Below are 17,448 nucleotides of genomic sequence, written 5' to 3'. Positions count from 1 at the left end.
TATATTACTATCAGACCCCAGACCAGACCTCTATATTACTACCAGACCCCTGACCAGACCTCTATATTACTATCAGACCCCAGACCTTTATATTATTACCAGACCCCAGACCAGACCTCTATATTACCATCAGACCCCAGACCAGACCCCTATATTACTATCAGACCCCAGACCAGACCTCTATATTATTACCAGACCCCAGACCTCTATATTACCATCAGACCCCAGACCAGACCTCTATATTACCTCAGACCCCAGACCAGACCTCTATATTACCTCAGACCCCAGACCAGACCTCTATATTATTACCAGACCCCAGACCAGACCTCTATATTACCATCAGACCCCAGACCAGACCTCTATATTACCATCACACCCCAGACCTGACCTCTATATTACTATCAGACCCCAGACCTGACCTCTATATTACCATAAGACCCCAGACCAGACCTCTATATTACCATCAGACCCCAGACCAGACCTCTATATTACCATCAGACCCCAGACCAGACCTCTATATTACTATCAGACCCCAGACCTCTATATTACCATCAGACTCCAGACCGACCTCTATATTACTATTAGACCCCAGACCAGACCTCTATATTACTATTAGACCCCAGACCAGACCTCTATATTATTACCAGACCCCAGACCAGACCTCTATATTATTATCAGACCCCAGACCAGACCTCTATATTACTACCACACCCCAGACCAGACCTCTATATTACCATAAGACCCCAGACCAGACCTCTATATTACTATTAGACCCCAGACCAGACCTCTATATTACCATCAGACTCCAGACCGACCTCTCTATTACTATCAGACCCCAGACCAGACCTCTATATTATTACCAGACCCCAGACCAGACCTCTATATTATTATCAGACCCCAGACCAGACCTCTATATTACTACCACACCCCAGACCAGACCTCTATATTACCATAAGACCGAAGACCAGACCTCTATATTATTACCAGACCCCAGACCAGACCTCTATATTACTACCACACCCCAGACCAGACCTCTATATTACCATAAGACCGAAGACCAGACCTCTATATTACTATTAGACCCCAGACCAGATCTCTCTATTACTATTAGACCCCAGACCAGACCTCTATATTACCATCAGACCCCAGACCAGACCTCTATATTACTATTAGACCCCAGACCAGATCTCTATATTACCATAAGACCGAAGACCAGACCTCTATATTACTATCAGACCCAAGACCTCTATATTACCATTAGACCCCAGACCAGATCTCTATATTACTATCAGACCCCAGACCAGACCTCTATATTACTATCAGACCCCAGACCAGACCTCTCTATTACTATCAGACCCCAGACCAGACCTCTATATTACTATCAGACCCCAGACCTCTATATTACCATCAGACCCCAAACCAGACCTCTATATTACCATCAGACCCCAGACCAGTCCTCTATATTACTATCAGACCCCAGACCAGACCTCTATATTACCATCAGACCCCAGACCAGACCCCTATATTACTATCAGACCCCAGACCAGACCTCTATATTATTACCAGACCCCAGACCTCTATATTACCATCAGACCCCAGACCAGACCTCTATATTACTATCAGACCCCAGACCTCTATATTACTATCAGACCCCAAACCAGACCTCTATATTACTATCAGACCCCAGACCAGACCTCTATATTACTATCAGACCCCAGACCAGACCTCTATATTACTATCAGACCCCAGACCTTTATATTATTACCAGACCCCAGACCAGACCTCTATATTACTACCAGACCCCTGACCAGACCTCTATATAACTACCAGACCCCAGACCAGATCTCTATATTACCATCAGACCCCAGACCAGACCTCTATATTACTACCACACCCCAGACCAGACCTCTATATTACTACCAGACCCCTGACCTGACCTCTATATTACTACCAGACCCCAGACCTGACCTCTATATTACCATCAGACCCCAGACCTGACCTCTATATTACTACCAGACCCCTGACCTGACCTCTATATAACTACCAGACCCCAGACCAGACCTCTATATTACTACCACACCCCAGACCAGACCTCTATATTACCATCAGACCCCAGACCAGATCTCCATATTACCATCAGACCCCAGACCAGACCTCTATATTACTACCACACCCCAGAACTGACCTCTATATTACTACCAGACCCCTGACCAGACCTCTATATAACTACCAGACCCCTGACCTGACCTCTATATAACTACCAGACCCCAGACCAGACCTCTATATTACTACCACACCCCAGACCAGACCTCTATATTACTATTAGACACCAGACCAGATCTCTATATTACCATAAGACTCCAGACCGACCTCTCTATTACTATCAGACCCCAGACCAGACCTCTATATTATTATCAGACCCCAGACCAGACCTCTATATTACTACCACACCCCAGACCAGACCTCTATATTACCATAAGACCCCAGACCAGACCTCTATATTACTATTAGACCCCAGACCAGACCTCTATATTACCATCAGACCCCAGACCAGACCTCTATATTACTATTAGACCCCAGACCAGACCTCTATATTACCATCAGACTCCAGACCGACCTCTCTATTACTATCAGACCCCAGACCAGACCTCTATATTATTACCAGACCCCAGACCAGACCTCTATATTATTATCAGACCCCAGACCAGACCTCTATATTACTACCACACCCCAGACCAGACCTCTATATTACCATAAGACCGAAGACCAGACCTCTATATTACTATTAGACCCCAGACCAGATCTCTCTATTACTATTAGACCCCAGACCAGACCTCTATATTACCATAAGACCGAAGACCAGACCTCTATATTACTATTAGACCCCAGACCAGATCTCTATATTACTATCAGACCCCAGACCTCTATATTACCATAAGACCGAAGACCAGACCTCTATATTACCATCAGACCCCAGACCAGACCTCTATATTACTATTAGACCCCAGACCAGATCTCTATATTACCATAAGACCGAAGACCAGACCTCTATATTACTATCAGACCCAAGACCTCTATATTACCATTAGACCCCAGACCAGATCTCTATATTACTACCACACCCCAGACCAGACCTCTATATTACCATCAGACCCCAGACCAGACCTCTATATTACCATCAGACCCCAGACCAGACCTCTATATTACTATCAGACCCCAGACCAGACCTCTATATTACTACCACACCCCAGACCTGACCTCTATATTACTATCAGACCCCAGACCTCTATATTACTACCAGACCCCTGACCTGACCTCTATATTATTACCAGACCCCAGACCTGACCTCTATATTACTACCAGACCCCAGACCTCTATATTACTACCACACCCTAGACCAGACCTCTATATTACCATCAGACCCCAGACCAGACCTCTATATTACTACCAGACCCCAGACCTGACCTCTATATTACTACCACACCCCAGACCTGACCTCTATATTACTACCACACCCCTGACCTGACCTCTATATAACTACCAGACCCCAGACCAGACCTCTCTATTACTACCAGACCCCTGACCTGACCTCTATATTACTACCACACCCCAGACCAGACCTCTATATTACCATCAGACCCCAGACCAGACCTCTATATTACCATCAGACCCCAGACCAGACCTCTATATTATTACCAGACCCCAGACCTCTATATTACTACCACACCCCAGACCAGACCTCTATATTACTACCAGACCCCAGACCTCTCTATTACTACCACACCCCAGACCTGACCTCTATATTACTACCAGACCCCAGACCTCTATATTACTACCACACCCCTGACCAGACCTCTATATTACTATCAGACCCCAGACCTGACCTCTATATTACTACCAGACCCCAGACCTCTATATTACTACCACACCCCAGACCAGACCTCTATATTACCATCAGACCCCAGACCAGACCTCTATATTACTACCAGACCCCAGACCAGACCTCTATATTACTACCAGACCCCAGACCTGACCTCTATATTACTACCAGACCCCAGACCTGACCTCTATATTACTACCACACCCCAGACCAGACCCCTATATTACTATCAGACCCCAGACCTGACCTCTATATTACTATCAGACCCCAGACCAGACCTCTATATTATTACCAGACCCTAGACCAGACCTCTATATTATTACCAGACCCCAGACCAGACCCCTATATAACTATCAGACCCCAGACCTGACCTCTATATTACTATCAGACCCCAGACCAGACCTCTATATTACCATCAGACCCCAGATCTGACCTCTATATTACTACCAGACCCCAGACCTGACCTCTATATTACTACCAGACCCCAGACCTGACCTCTATATTACTACCACACCCCAGACCAGACCCCTATATTACTATCAGACCCCAGACCTGACCTCTATATTACTATCAGACCCCAGACCAGACCTCTATATTATTACCAGACCCTAGACCAGACCTCTATATTATTACCAGACCCTAGACCAGACCTCTATATTATTACCAGACCCCAGACCAGACCTCTCTATTACTATCAGACCCCAGACCAGACCTCTATATTATTACCAGACCCTAGACCAGACCTCTATATTATTACCAGACCCTAGACCAGACCTCTATATTATTACCAGACCCTAGACCAGACCTCTCTATTACTATCAGACCCCAGACCAGACCTCTATATTATTACCAGACCCTAGACCAGACCTCTATATTATTACCAGACCCCTGACCTGACCTCTATATTATTACCAGACCCCTGACCTGACCTCTATATTATTACCAGACCCCAGACCAGACCCCTATATTACTATCAGACCCCAGACCTGACCTCTATATTACTATCAGACCCCAGACCAGACCTCTATATTATTACCAGACCCCAGACCAGACCTCTATATTATTACCAGACCCCTGACCTGACCTCTATATTATTACCAGACCCCTGACCTGACCTCTATATTATTACCAGACCCCAGACCAGACCCCTATATAACTATCAGACCCCAGACCTGACCTCTATATTACTATCAGACCCCAGACCAGACCTCTATATTACCATCAGACCCCAGATCTGACCTCTATATTACTACCAGACCCCAGACCTGACCTCTATATTACTACCAGACCCCAGACCTGACCTCTATATTACTACCACACCCCAGACCAGACCTCTATATTACTATCAGACCCCAGACCAGACCTCTATATTATTACCAGACCCCTGACCTGACCTCTATATTATTACCAGACCCCAGACCAGACCTCTATATTACTATAAGGCCCCAGACCAAACCTCTATATTACTATCAGACCCCAGACCAGACCTCTATATTACTATCAGACCCCAGACCAGACCTCTATATTACTATCAGACCCCAGACCAGACCTCTATATTACTATCAGACCCCAGACCAGACCTCTATATTACTATCAGACCCCAGACCAGACCTCTCTATTACTATCAGACCGCAGACCAGACCTCTATATTACTACCAGACCCCAGACCAGACCTCTATATTACTATCAGACCCCAGACCAGTCCTCTATATTACTATCAGACCCCAGACCAGACCTCTATATTACTATCAGACCCCAGACCAGTCCTCTATATTACTATCAGACCCCAGACCAGACCTCTATATTACTACCAGAGCTTCCAGTGACAATGCAGCAGGTCCTGATGGAGTCAGTAGATTTTGGATGCAGCTTTGGATGTGACTGGAGTATGCTGATGTGTTGCTCTTTACCCTTTCTCAGGTACGACCTCTGTCCCCACCCGGGCGGCCCCGGTGTCTCTGAGCGATGACCTGGCTCCTGCGGGGGTCAGCGAGACCTCGGGGGTCCTCACCACGGCTGTTGGCGGGTCCTTCTCCCTTCCTCCCCCCCTGAGTACATTGACCCCTCCGTCCCCAGCACCCACAGGAGTCCCGGGCCCCTCTGAGGGCGAGGAGGAGACCACCACCACCCTGATCACCACCACCACCGTGACCACCGTGCACAGCCCAGGTGAGGGGACGCCATGCTGGGGGTTGTAGTCCCACTGTGGCCGCAGGAGTCTTCATCTCTACTGTTCTGTCTTCTTCTCCGCAGTTCTATGTAACAATAACATCTCGGAGCTGGAGGGGCTCCTGGAGGCCCCAGAATATTCCGGGGGCAGTTTCTTCGGGGGCCTGGACTGTACATACAGCGTCTCCGTGTACATGGGGTACGGAGTGGAGATCCGGGTAAGTGTCCCCCCCTATGTCACCCAACATGGCCGCCTCCGAGGAACCACCCAGCTTTCCCACAATCCTGTATGAATTGCTAGAGCGGCCATATTGGTTGCACCCAGCTTTCCCAGACACAGATAATAGACAACATTGTCTCTTTCCAGGTGGAGAAGCTGAACCTGTCCAAGGAGGAGGCGCTGAGCGTGGAAGGTCTAGAAGAAGACCACCGCTTCCTGCTGGCCAATGAGACCCTGATGGCGGAGGGTCAGGTGATCCGTAGTCCATCCAATCACATTGCAGTACGATTTCAGACCTACCGCGCCACCAGCCCCGGGGCATTTAAATTGCGTTACCAAGGTGACAATAATCACATAGTAACAAATGTCATATTACAGGAATCTACATAGCGGGCAGTATTATAGTAGTTATATTCTTGTACATAGGGGGCAGTATTATAGTAGTTATATTCTTGTACATAGGGGGCAGTATTATAGTAGTTATATTCTTGTACATAGGGGACAGTATTATAGTAGTTATATTCCTGTACATAGGGGGCAGTATTATAGTAGTTATATTCCTGTACATAGGGGGCAGTATTATAGTAGTTATATTCTTGTACATAGGGGGCAGTATTATAGTAGTTATATTCTTGTACATAGGGGGCAGTATTATAGTAGTTATATCCCTGTACATAGGGGGCAGTATTATAGTAGTTATATTCTTGTACATAGGAGCAGTATTATAGTAGATATATTCCTGTACATAGGGGGCAGTATTATAGTAGTTATATTCCTGTACATAGGGGGCAGTATTATAGTAGTTATATTCCTGTACATAGGGGGCAGTATTATAGTAGTTATATTCTTGTACATAGGGGGCAGTATTATAGTAGTTATATTCTTGTACATAGGGGGCAGTATTATAGTAGTTATATCCCTGTACATAGGGGGCAGTATTATAGTAGTTATATTCTTGTACATAGGAGCAGTATTATAGTAGATATATTCCTGTACATAGGGGGCAGTATTATAGTAGTTGTATTCCTGTACATACGGGGCAGTATTATAGTAGTTATATTCTTGTACATAGGGGGCAGTATTATAGTAGTTATATTCTTGTACATAGGGGGCAGTATTATAGTAGTTATATTCTTGTACATAGGGGGCAGTATTATAGTAGTTATATTCTTGTACATAGGGGGCAGTATTATAGTAGTTATATTCTTGTACATAGGGGGCAGTATTATAGTAGTTATATTCTTGTACATAGGGGGCAGTATTATAGTAGTTATATTCTTGTACATAGGGGACAGTATTATAGTAGTTATATTCCTGTACATAGGGGGCAGTATTATAGTAGTTATATTCCTGTACATAGGGGGCAGTATTATAGTAGTTATATTCTTGTACATAGGGGGCAGTATTATAGTAGATATATTCCTGTACATAGGGGGCAGTATTATAGTAGTTATATTCCTGTACATACGGGGCAGTATTATAGTAGTTATATTCTTGTACATAGGGGGCAGTATTATAGTAGTTATATTCTTGTACATAGGGGGCAGTATTATAGTAGTTATATTCTTGTACATAGGGGGCAGTATTATAGTAGTTATATTCTTGTACATAGGGGGCAGTATTATAGTAGTTATATTCTTGTACATAGGGGGCAGTATTATAGTAGTTATATTCTTGTACATAGGGGGCAGTATTATAGTAGTTATATTCTTGTACATAGGGGGCAGTATTATAGTAGTTATATTCTTGTACATAGGGGGCAGTAGTATAGTAGTTATATTCCTGTACATAGGGGGCAGTACTATAGTAGTTATATTCTTGTACATAGGGGGCAGTATTATAGTAGTTATATTCCTGTACATAGGAGGCAGTATTATAGTAGTTATATTCCTGTACATAGAGGGCAGTATTATAGTAGTTATATTCTTGTACATAGGGGGCAGTATTATAGTAGTTATATTCTTGTACATAGGGGACAGTATTATAGTAGTTATATTCCTGTACATAGGGGGCAGTATTATAGTAGTTATATTCCTGTACATAGGGGGCAGTATTATAGTAGTTATATTCTTGTACATAGGGGGCAGTATTATAGTAGATATATTCCTGTACATAGGGGGCAGTATTATAGTAGTTATATTCTTGTACATAGGGGGCAGTATTATAGTAGTTATATTCTTGTACATAGGAGGCAGTATTATAGTAGTTATATTCCTGTACATAGGGGGCAGTATTATAGTAGTTATATTCCTGTACATAGGGGGCAGTATTATAGTAGTTATATTCTTGTACATAGGCGGCAGTATTATAGTAGATATATATTCCTGTACATAGGGGGCAGTATTATAGTAGTTATATTCCTGTACATAGGGGGCAGTATTATAGTAGTTATATTCTTGTACATAGGGAGCAGTATTATAGTAGTTATATTCTTGTACATAGGAGGCAGTATTATAGTAGTTATATTCCTGTACATAGGGGGCAGTATTATAGTAGTTATATTCTTGTACATAGGGGGCAGTATTATAGTAGTTATATTCTTGTACATAGGGGCAGTATTATAGTAGTTATATTCTTGTACATAGGGGGCAGTATTATAGTAGTTATTTTCCTGTACATAGGGGGCAGTATTATAGTCGTTATATTCTTGTACATAGGGGGCAGTATTATAGTAGTTATATCCCTGTACATAGGGGGCAGTATTATAGTAGTTATATTCCTGTACATAGGGGCAGTATTATAGTAGTTATATTCTTGTACATAGGGGCAGTATTATAGTAGTTATATTCTTGTACATAGGGGGCAGTATTATACATAGGGGGCAGTATTATACATAGGGGGCAGTATTATAGCAGTTATATTCCTGTACATAGGGGGCAGTATTATAGTAGTTATATCCTTGTACATAGGGGGCAGTATTATAGTAGTTATATTCCTGTACATAGGGGGCAGTATTATAGTAGTTATATTCTTGTACATAGAGGGCAGTATTATAGTAGTTATATCCTTGTACATAGGGGGCAGTATTATAGTAGTTATATTCCTGTACATAGGAGGCAGTATTATAGTAGTTATATTCCTGTACATAGAGGGCAGTATTATAGTAGTTATATTCTTGTACATAGGGGGCAGTATTATAGTAGTTATATTCTTGTACATAGGGGACAGTATTATAGTAGTTATATTCCTGTACATAGGGGGCAGTATTATAGTAGTTATATTCCTGTACATAGGGGGCAGTATTATAGTAGTTATATTCTTGTACATAGGGGGCAGTATTATAGTAGATATATTCCTGTACATAGGGGGCAGTATTATAGTAGTTATATTCTTGTACATAGGGGGCAGTATTATAGTAGTTATATTCTTGTACATAGGAGGCAGTATTATAGTAGTTATATTCCTGTACATAGGGGGCAGTATTATAGTAGTTATATTCCTGTACATAGGGGGCAGTATTATAGTAGTTATATTCTTGTACATAGGCGGCAGTATTATAGTAGATATATATTCCTGTACATAGGGGGCAGTATTATAGTAGTTATATTCCTGTACATAGGGGGCAGTATTATAGTAGTTATATTCTTGTACATAGGGAGCAGTATTATAGTAGTTATATTCTTGTACATAGGAGGCAGTATTATAGTAGTTATATTCCTGTACATAGGGGGCAGTATTATAGTAGTTATATTCTTGTACATAGGGGGCAGTATTATAGTAGTTATATTCTTGTACATAGGGGCAGTATTATAGTAGTTATATTCTTGTACATAGGGGGCAGTATTATAGTAGTTATTTTCCTGTACATAGGGGGCAGTATTATAGTCGTTATATTCTTGTACATAGGGGGCAGTATTATAGTAGTTATATCCCTGTACATAGGGGGCAGTATTATAGTAGTTATATTCCTGTACATAGGGGCAGTATTATAGTAGTTATATTCTTGTACATAGGGGCAGTATTATAGTAGTTATATTCTTGTACATAGGGGGCAGTATTATACATAGGGGGCAGTATTATACATAGGGGGCAGTATTATAGCAGTTATATTCCTGTACATAGGGGGCAGTATTATAGTAGTTATATCCTTGTACATAGGGGGCAGTATTATAGTAGTTATATTCCTGTACATAGGGGGCAGTATTATAGTAGTTATATTCTTGTACATAGAGGGCAGTATTATAGTAGTTATATCCTTGTACATAGGGGGCAGTATTATAGTAGTTATATTCCTGTACATAGGGGGCAGTATTATAGTAGTTATATTCCTGTACATAGGGACAGTATTATAGTAGTTATATTCCTGTACATAGGGGGCAGTATTATAGTAGTTATATTCCTGTACATAGGGGGCAGTATTATAGTAGTTATATTCCTGTACATAGGGGGCAGTATTATAGTAGTTATATTCCTGTACATAGGGGGCAGTATTATAGTAGTTATATTCTTGTACATAGGGGGCAGTATTATAGTAGTTATATTCCTGTACATAGGGGACAGTATTATAGTAGTTATATTCTTGTACATAGGGGGCAGTATTATAGTAGTTATATTCCTGTACATAGGGGGCAGTATTATAGTAGTTATATTCCTGTACATAGGGGGCAGTATTATAGTAGTTATATTCCTGTACATAGGTGGCAGCAGTATTATAGTAGTTATATTCCTGTACATAGGGGGCAGTATTATAGTAGTTATATTCCTGTACATAGGGGGCAGTATAATAGTAGTTATATTCCTGTACATAGGGGGCAGTATTATAGCAGTTATATTCCTGCACATAGGGGGGAGTATTATAGCAGTTATATTCCTGTACATAGGGTGCAGTATTATGGTAGTTATATTCTTGTACATAGGGGGCAGTATTATAGTAGTTATATTCCTGTACATAGGGGGCAGTATTATAGTAGTTATATTCTTGTACATAGGGGGCAGTATTATAGTAGTTATATTCCTGTACATAGGGGGCAGTATTATAGTAGTTATATTCCTGTACATAGGGGCAGTATTATAGTAGTTATATTCTTGTACATAGGGGGCAGTATTATAGTAGTTATATTCCTGTACATAGGGAGCAGTATTATAGTAGTTATATTCCTGTACATAGGGGGCAGTATTATAGTAGTTATATTCTTGTACGTAGGGGGCAGTATTATAGTAGTTATATTCCTGTACATAGGGGGCAGTATTATAGTAGTTATATTCCTGTACATAGGGGGCGGTATTATAGTAGTTATATTCCTGTACATAGGGGGCAGTATTATAGTAGTTATATCCCTGTACATAGGTGGCAGTATTATAGTAGTTATATTCCTGTACATAGGGGGCAGTATTATAGTAGTTATATTCCTGTACATAGGGGGCAGTATTATAGTAGTTATATCCCTGTACATAGGTGGCAGTATTATAGTAGTTATATTCCTGTACATAGGGGGCAGTATTATAGTAGTTATATTCCTGTACATAGGGGGCAGTATAATAGTAGTTATATTCCTGTACATAGGGGGCAGTATTATAGTAGTTATATTCCTGTACATAGGGGGCAGTATTATAGTAGTTATATTCCTGTACATAGGGTGCAGTATTATGGTAGTTATATTCTTGTACATAGGGGGCAGTATTATAGTAGTTATATTCCTGTACATAGGGGGGAGTATTATAGCAGTTATATTCCTGTACATAGGGTGCAGTATTATGGTAGTTATATTCTTGTACATAGGGGGCAGTATTATAGTAGTTATATTCCTGTACATAGGGGGCAGTATTTTAGTAGTTATATTCCTGTACATATGGGGCAGTATTATAGTAGTTATATTCCTGTACATAGGGGCAGTATTATAGTAGTTATATTCTTGTACATAGGGGGCAGTATTATAGTAGTTATATTCCTGTACATAGGGGGCAGTATTATAGTAGTTATATTCCTGTACATAGGGGCAGTATTATAGTAGTTATATTCTTGTACATAGGGGGCAGTATTATAGTAGTTATATTCCTGTACATAGGGAGCAGTATTATAGTAGTTATATTCCTGTACATAGGGGGCAGTATTATAGTAGTTATATTCTTGTACGTAGGGGGCAGTATTATAGTAGTTATATTCCTGTACATAGGGGGCGGTATTATAGTAGTTATATAATTCTGTACATAGGGGGCAGTATTATAGTAGTTATATCCCTGTACATAGGTGGCAGTATTATAGTAGTTATATTCCTGTACATAGGGGGCAGTATTATAGTAGTTATATTCCTGTACATAGGGGGCAGTATTATAGTAGTTATATTCTTGTACGTAGGGGGCAGTATTATAGTAGTTATATTCCTGTACATAGGGGGCAGTATTATAGTAGTTATATTCCTGTACATAGGGGGCGGTATTATAGTAGTTATATTCCTGTACATAGGGGGCAGTATTATAGTAGTTATATCCCTGTACATAGGTGGCAGTATTATAGTAGTTATATTCCTGTACATAGGGGGCAGTATTATAGTAGTTATATTCCTGTACATAGGGGGCAGTATTATAGTAGTTATATCCCTGTACATAGGTGGCAGTATTATAGTAGTTATATTCCTGTACATAGGGGGCAGTATTATAGTAGTTATATTCCTGTACATAGGGGGCAGTATAATAGTAGTTATATTCCTGTACATAGGGGGCAGTATTATAGTAGTTATATTCCTGTACATAGGGGGCAGTATTATAGTAGTTATATTCCTGTACATAGGGTGCAGTATTATGGTAGTTATATTCTTGTACATAGGGGGCAGTATTATAGTAGTTATATTCCTGTACATAGGGGGGGAGTATTATAGCAGTTATATTCCTGTACATAGGGTGCAGTATTATGGTAGTTATATTCTTGTACATAGGGGGCAGTATTATAGTAGTTATATTCCTGTACATAGGGGGCAGTATTTTAGTAGTTATATTCCTGTACATAGGGGGCAGTATTATAGTAGTTATATTCCTGTACATAGGGGCAGTATTATAGTAGTTATATTCTTGTACATAGGGGGCAGTATTATAGTAGTTATATTCCTGTACATAGGGGGCAGTATTATAGTAGTTATATTCCTGTACATAGGGGCAGTATTATAGTAGTTATATTCTTGTACATAGGGGGCAGTATTATAGTAGTTATATTCCTGTACATAGGGAGCAGTATTATAGTAGTTATATTCCTGTACATAGGGGGCAGTATTATAGTAGTTATATTCTTGTACGTAGGGGGCAGTATTATAGTAGTTATATTCCTGTACATAGGGGGCGGTATTATAGTAGTTATATTCCTGTACATAGGGGGCAGTATTATAGTAGTTATATCCCTGTACATAGGTGGCAGTATTATAGTAGTTATATTCCTGTACATAGGGGGCAGTATTATAGTAGTTATATTCCTGTACATAGGGGGCAGTATTATAGTAGTTATATTCCTGTACATAGGGGGCAGTATTATAGTAGTTATATCCCTGTACATAGGGGGCAGTATTATAGTAGTTATATTCTTGTACATAGGGGGCAGTATTATAGTAGTTATATTCCTGTACATAGGTGGCAGCAGTATTATAGTAGTTATATTCCTGTACATAGGGGGCAGTATTATAGTAGTTATATCCCTGTACATAGGGGGCAGTATTATAGTAGTTATATTCCTGTACATAGGGGACAGTATTATAGTAGTTATATTCCTGTACATAGGGGGCAGTATTATAGTAGTTATATTCCTGTACATAGGGGGCAGTATTATAGTAGTTATATTCCTGTACATAGGGGGCAGTATTATAGTAGTTATATTCTTGTACATAGGGGACAGTATTATAGTAGTTATATCCCTGTAAATAGGGGGCAGTATTATAGTAGTTATATCCCTGTACATAGGGGGCAGTATTATAGTAGTTATATTCCTGTACATAGGGGGGCAGTATTATAGTAGTTATATTCTTGTACGTAGGGGGCAGTATTATAGTAGTTATATTCCTGTACATAGGGGGCAGTATTATAGTAGTTATATTCCTGTACATAGGGGGCAGTATTATAGTAGTTATATTCCTGTACATAGGGGCAGTATTATAGTAGTTATATTCTTGTACATAGGGGGCAGTATTATAGTAGTTATATTCCTGTACATAGGGAGCAGTATTATAGTAGTTATATTCCTGTACATAGGGGGCAGTATTATAGTAGTTATATTCTTGTACGTAGGGGGCAGTATTATAGTAGTTATATTCCTGTACATAGGGGGCGGTATTATAGTAGTTATATTCCTGTACATAGGGGGCAGTATTATAGTAGTTATATCCCTGTACATAGGTGGCAGTATTATAGTAGTTATATTCCTGTACATAGGGGGCAGTATTATAGTAGTTATATTCCTGTACATAGGGGGCAGTATTATAGTAGTTATATTCCTGTACATAGGGGGCAGTATTATAGTAGTTATATCCCTGTACATAGGGGGCAGTATTATAGTAGTTATATTCTTGTACATAGGGGGCAGTATTATAGTAGTTATATTCCTGTACATAGGTGGCAGCAGTATTATAGTAGTTATATTCCTGTACATAGGGGGCAGTATTATAGTAGTTATATCCCTGTACATAGGGGGCAGTATTATAGTAGTTATATTCCTGTACATAGGGGACAGTATTATAGTAGTTATATTCCTGTACATAGGGGGCAGTATTATAGTAGTTATATTCCTGTACATAGGGGGCAGTATTATAGTAGTTATATTCCTGTACATAGGGGGCAGTATTATAGTAGTTATATTCTTGTACATAGGGGACAGTATTATAGTAGTTATATCCCTGTAAATAGGGGGCAGTATTATAGTAGTTATATCCCTGTACATAGGGGGCAGTATTATAGTAGTTATATTCCTGTACATAGGGGGGCAGTATTATAGTAGTTATATTCCTGTACATAGGGGGCAGTATTATAGTAGTTATATTCCTGTACATAGGGGGCAGTATTATAGTAGTTATATTCTTGTACATAGGGGACAGTATTATAGTAGTTATATCCCTGTAAATAGGGGGCAGTATTATAGTAGTTATATCCCTGTACATAGGGGGCAGTATTATAGTAGTTATATTCCTGTACATAGGGGGGCAGTATTATAGTAGTTATATTCTTGTACGTAGGGGGCAGTATTATAGTAGTTATATTCCTGTACATAGGGGGCAGTATTATAGTAGTTATATTCCTGTACATAGGGGGCAGTATTATAGTAGTTATATTCCTGTACATAGGGGGCAATTTTTATTAGTATAAACAAACAGAAAATATTACAATACATTCTCATCAGAATGAGCAGACAATTATTTAACACATATCTTACAGATCAAAAAATAATAAATTCATAATAATCTTAACTCAAAAAGTCCATCACTGGTAAAAAGAAAAATGTGGAAATTAATATAATTACTTGATCAGTTACCCAGACATATGTTCCTCCATAACTTAACATTATTACCATTTTTTTTAACCTCTATGGATCGTATCCACCTCAGCTCTGAGAGTATTTGGGTTACTGCGGTCATGGGCTGGAAGGACTCGCTGTGTGCAGACACTCTGGTCCTGGTGTGCCAGTGGTAATATTTGATTGTACTGATGATCAGGTACATGGTCCCTCTGTCGATGCCGGCTACCTGTGGTGTCACCCCATAGATTATGTCCGGGTAGGTCAGAGACTGCAGTCTTGATATTCCGAGTCTGTGGGACACCTTCTGCCATATCTGCCTCCCTCCTGGGCACTCAGTGATAAAATGCTCCATGGTCTCCTCCTGCTGACATCCCAAGGGGCACAAACGCTCAGAGAGACTCAAGAATTTTAAATTTCCCCTGACAAAGAGCCTCCCATACAAGGATAACCAGGTGATATCAAAGAGCTTTGCAGGGAGCCTAGGACTATTGAGGAGCTTCAGGCTCTCCTGCAGGATGGCCGTTGTGCAGTCCCTCAGAGCTGGCCGAACAGTATAGAAGGTCCTACAGATATTGGTATAAAGGTCCTTCCTGGTCTTACTCTCCAGATAGGTCTTATCTATTCTCCACTTTTTCAAACACCGTATCCCATACTCCAGATACTGGGGGAGGAAGCCAGGAGTCCATCGGCCCCTCTTGAGACTGCCGCCTCGCACCCAAGACTCTGCAAAAGGCAATATCCAGTCCCTGACACTACTTACCCACAGGAGACCATTGTTTGAGTCCAGGCAACCAAAATTAACTTTCAGAAACATGGAGTCAAAGAAAACCCTTGGATTTAACATATCCAGCCCACCCTCTCTCCTCTGCAGGTAGGTGATCCCTCTTTTTACTGGGTTCAACCTGTTCCCCCATAAAAGCTGGAAGAACAGGCTAAAGAGCCTAGCGGAGAAAGATTCTGGCAAAGGAAAGACGACAGAGACGTAGAGGAAGACAGGGACCAGGTAAGTCTTCAGCAGAGTAACCCTTTCTCTATAGGTCAGCCTCCAGTTCTTCCATCGCTGAACCTTTGTATTTCCGGTTTCCAACTTCTCTTCCCAATTTAGTTTGGCATTATCTTCCCTCCCAAATTTAACCCCAAGGATCTTAATATGGGTGGAGGCCTTGGCGAACTGTGGCAGATCAAAGCCAGGAGCAGTATCCAATGTCCAGAAAGCTTGACTCTTCTCAAGGTTGACCAGAGACCCGGAGGCCTCTGAGTAACTTCTGATGGCTGCAGATAACATCTCCACCTCACGAGGTTCAGATATCACCACAGTCACATCATCCGCGTAGGCGACTACCTTCAAAGGCAAGCAATGGGGGACCGGCACCCCCTGAAAATCGCACCGCTGCAGTGATCGCAGAAACAAGTCTATGGCAAACACATACAGCAGTGGACTCAGGGGGCAGCCCTGTCGCACCCCGGCCTCTACTTCAAAAGTGTCCCCCTGCCAACCATTGATCAGAGGAAAGCTCTTCGCCTCTCTGTACAAAGTTCTCAGCCAATCTATAAATTGTCCCGGAATACCGTACTTTGATAAAGTGGCCCATAGATAATCATGATCAACCCTGTCAAAGGCTTTAGCCTGGTCCAGACCTACAACATATCTCCCACACCTCAGAGCTTTACATCTCTCAAACATCTCCCTTATCGAGATAACTGCTCCAGAGATGTTCCGCCCTCTTACTGTGCCGTACTGAGAGCCTGCCA

At 41.1% G+C, this 17,448-nt stretch overlaps 1 protein-coding gene across 1 annotated transcript in view; it reads left to right on the top strand.

Moving 5' to 3' along the window:
• SEZ6L2 (seizure related 6 homolog like 2) overlaps window positions 1–17,448 on the top strand; it is a 90,174-nt gene that overhangs the window by 32,848 nt on the left and 39,878 nt on the right. Inside the window, exons 3-5 of the mRNA XM_072119473.1 lie at window positions 5,801–6,049; window positions 6,134–6,267; window positions 6,417–6,609. Coding sequence (XP_071975574.1) covers window positions 5,801–6,049; window positions 6,134–6,267; window positions 6,417–6,609 — 576 coding nt within the window. The remainder of the gene's footprint in view (window positions 1–5,800; window positions 6,050–6,133; window positions 6,268–6,416; window positions 6,610–17,448) is intronic.

This window comes from Engystomops pustulosus, chromosome 8 (assembly GCF_040894005.1).
Source record: "Engystomops pustulosus chromosome 8, aEngPut4.maternal, whole genome shotgun sequence".
Classification (NCBI taxonomy): domain Eukaryota; kingdom Metazoa; phylum Chordata; class Amphibia; order Anura; family Leptodactylidae; genus Engystomops; species Engystomops pustulosus.
The sequence above is the reverse complement of the archived record's forward strand: the minus strand, read 5'-3'. Positions and strand labels throughout refer to the sequence as shown.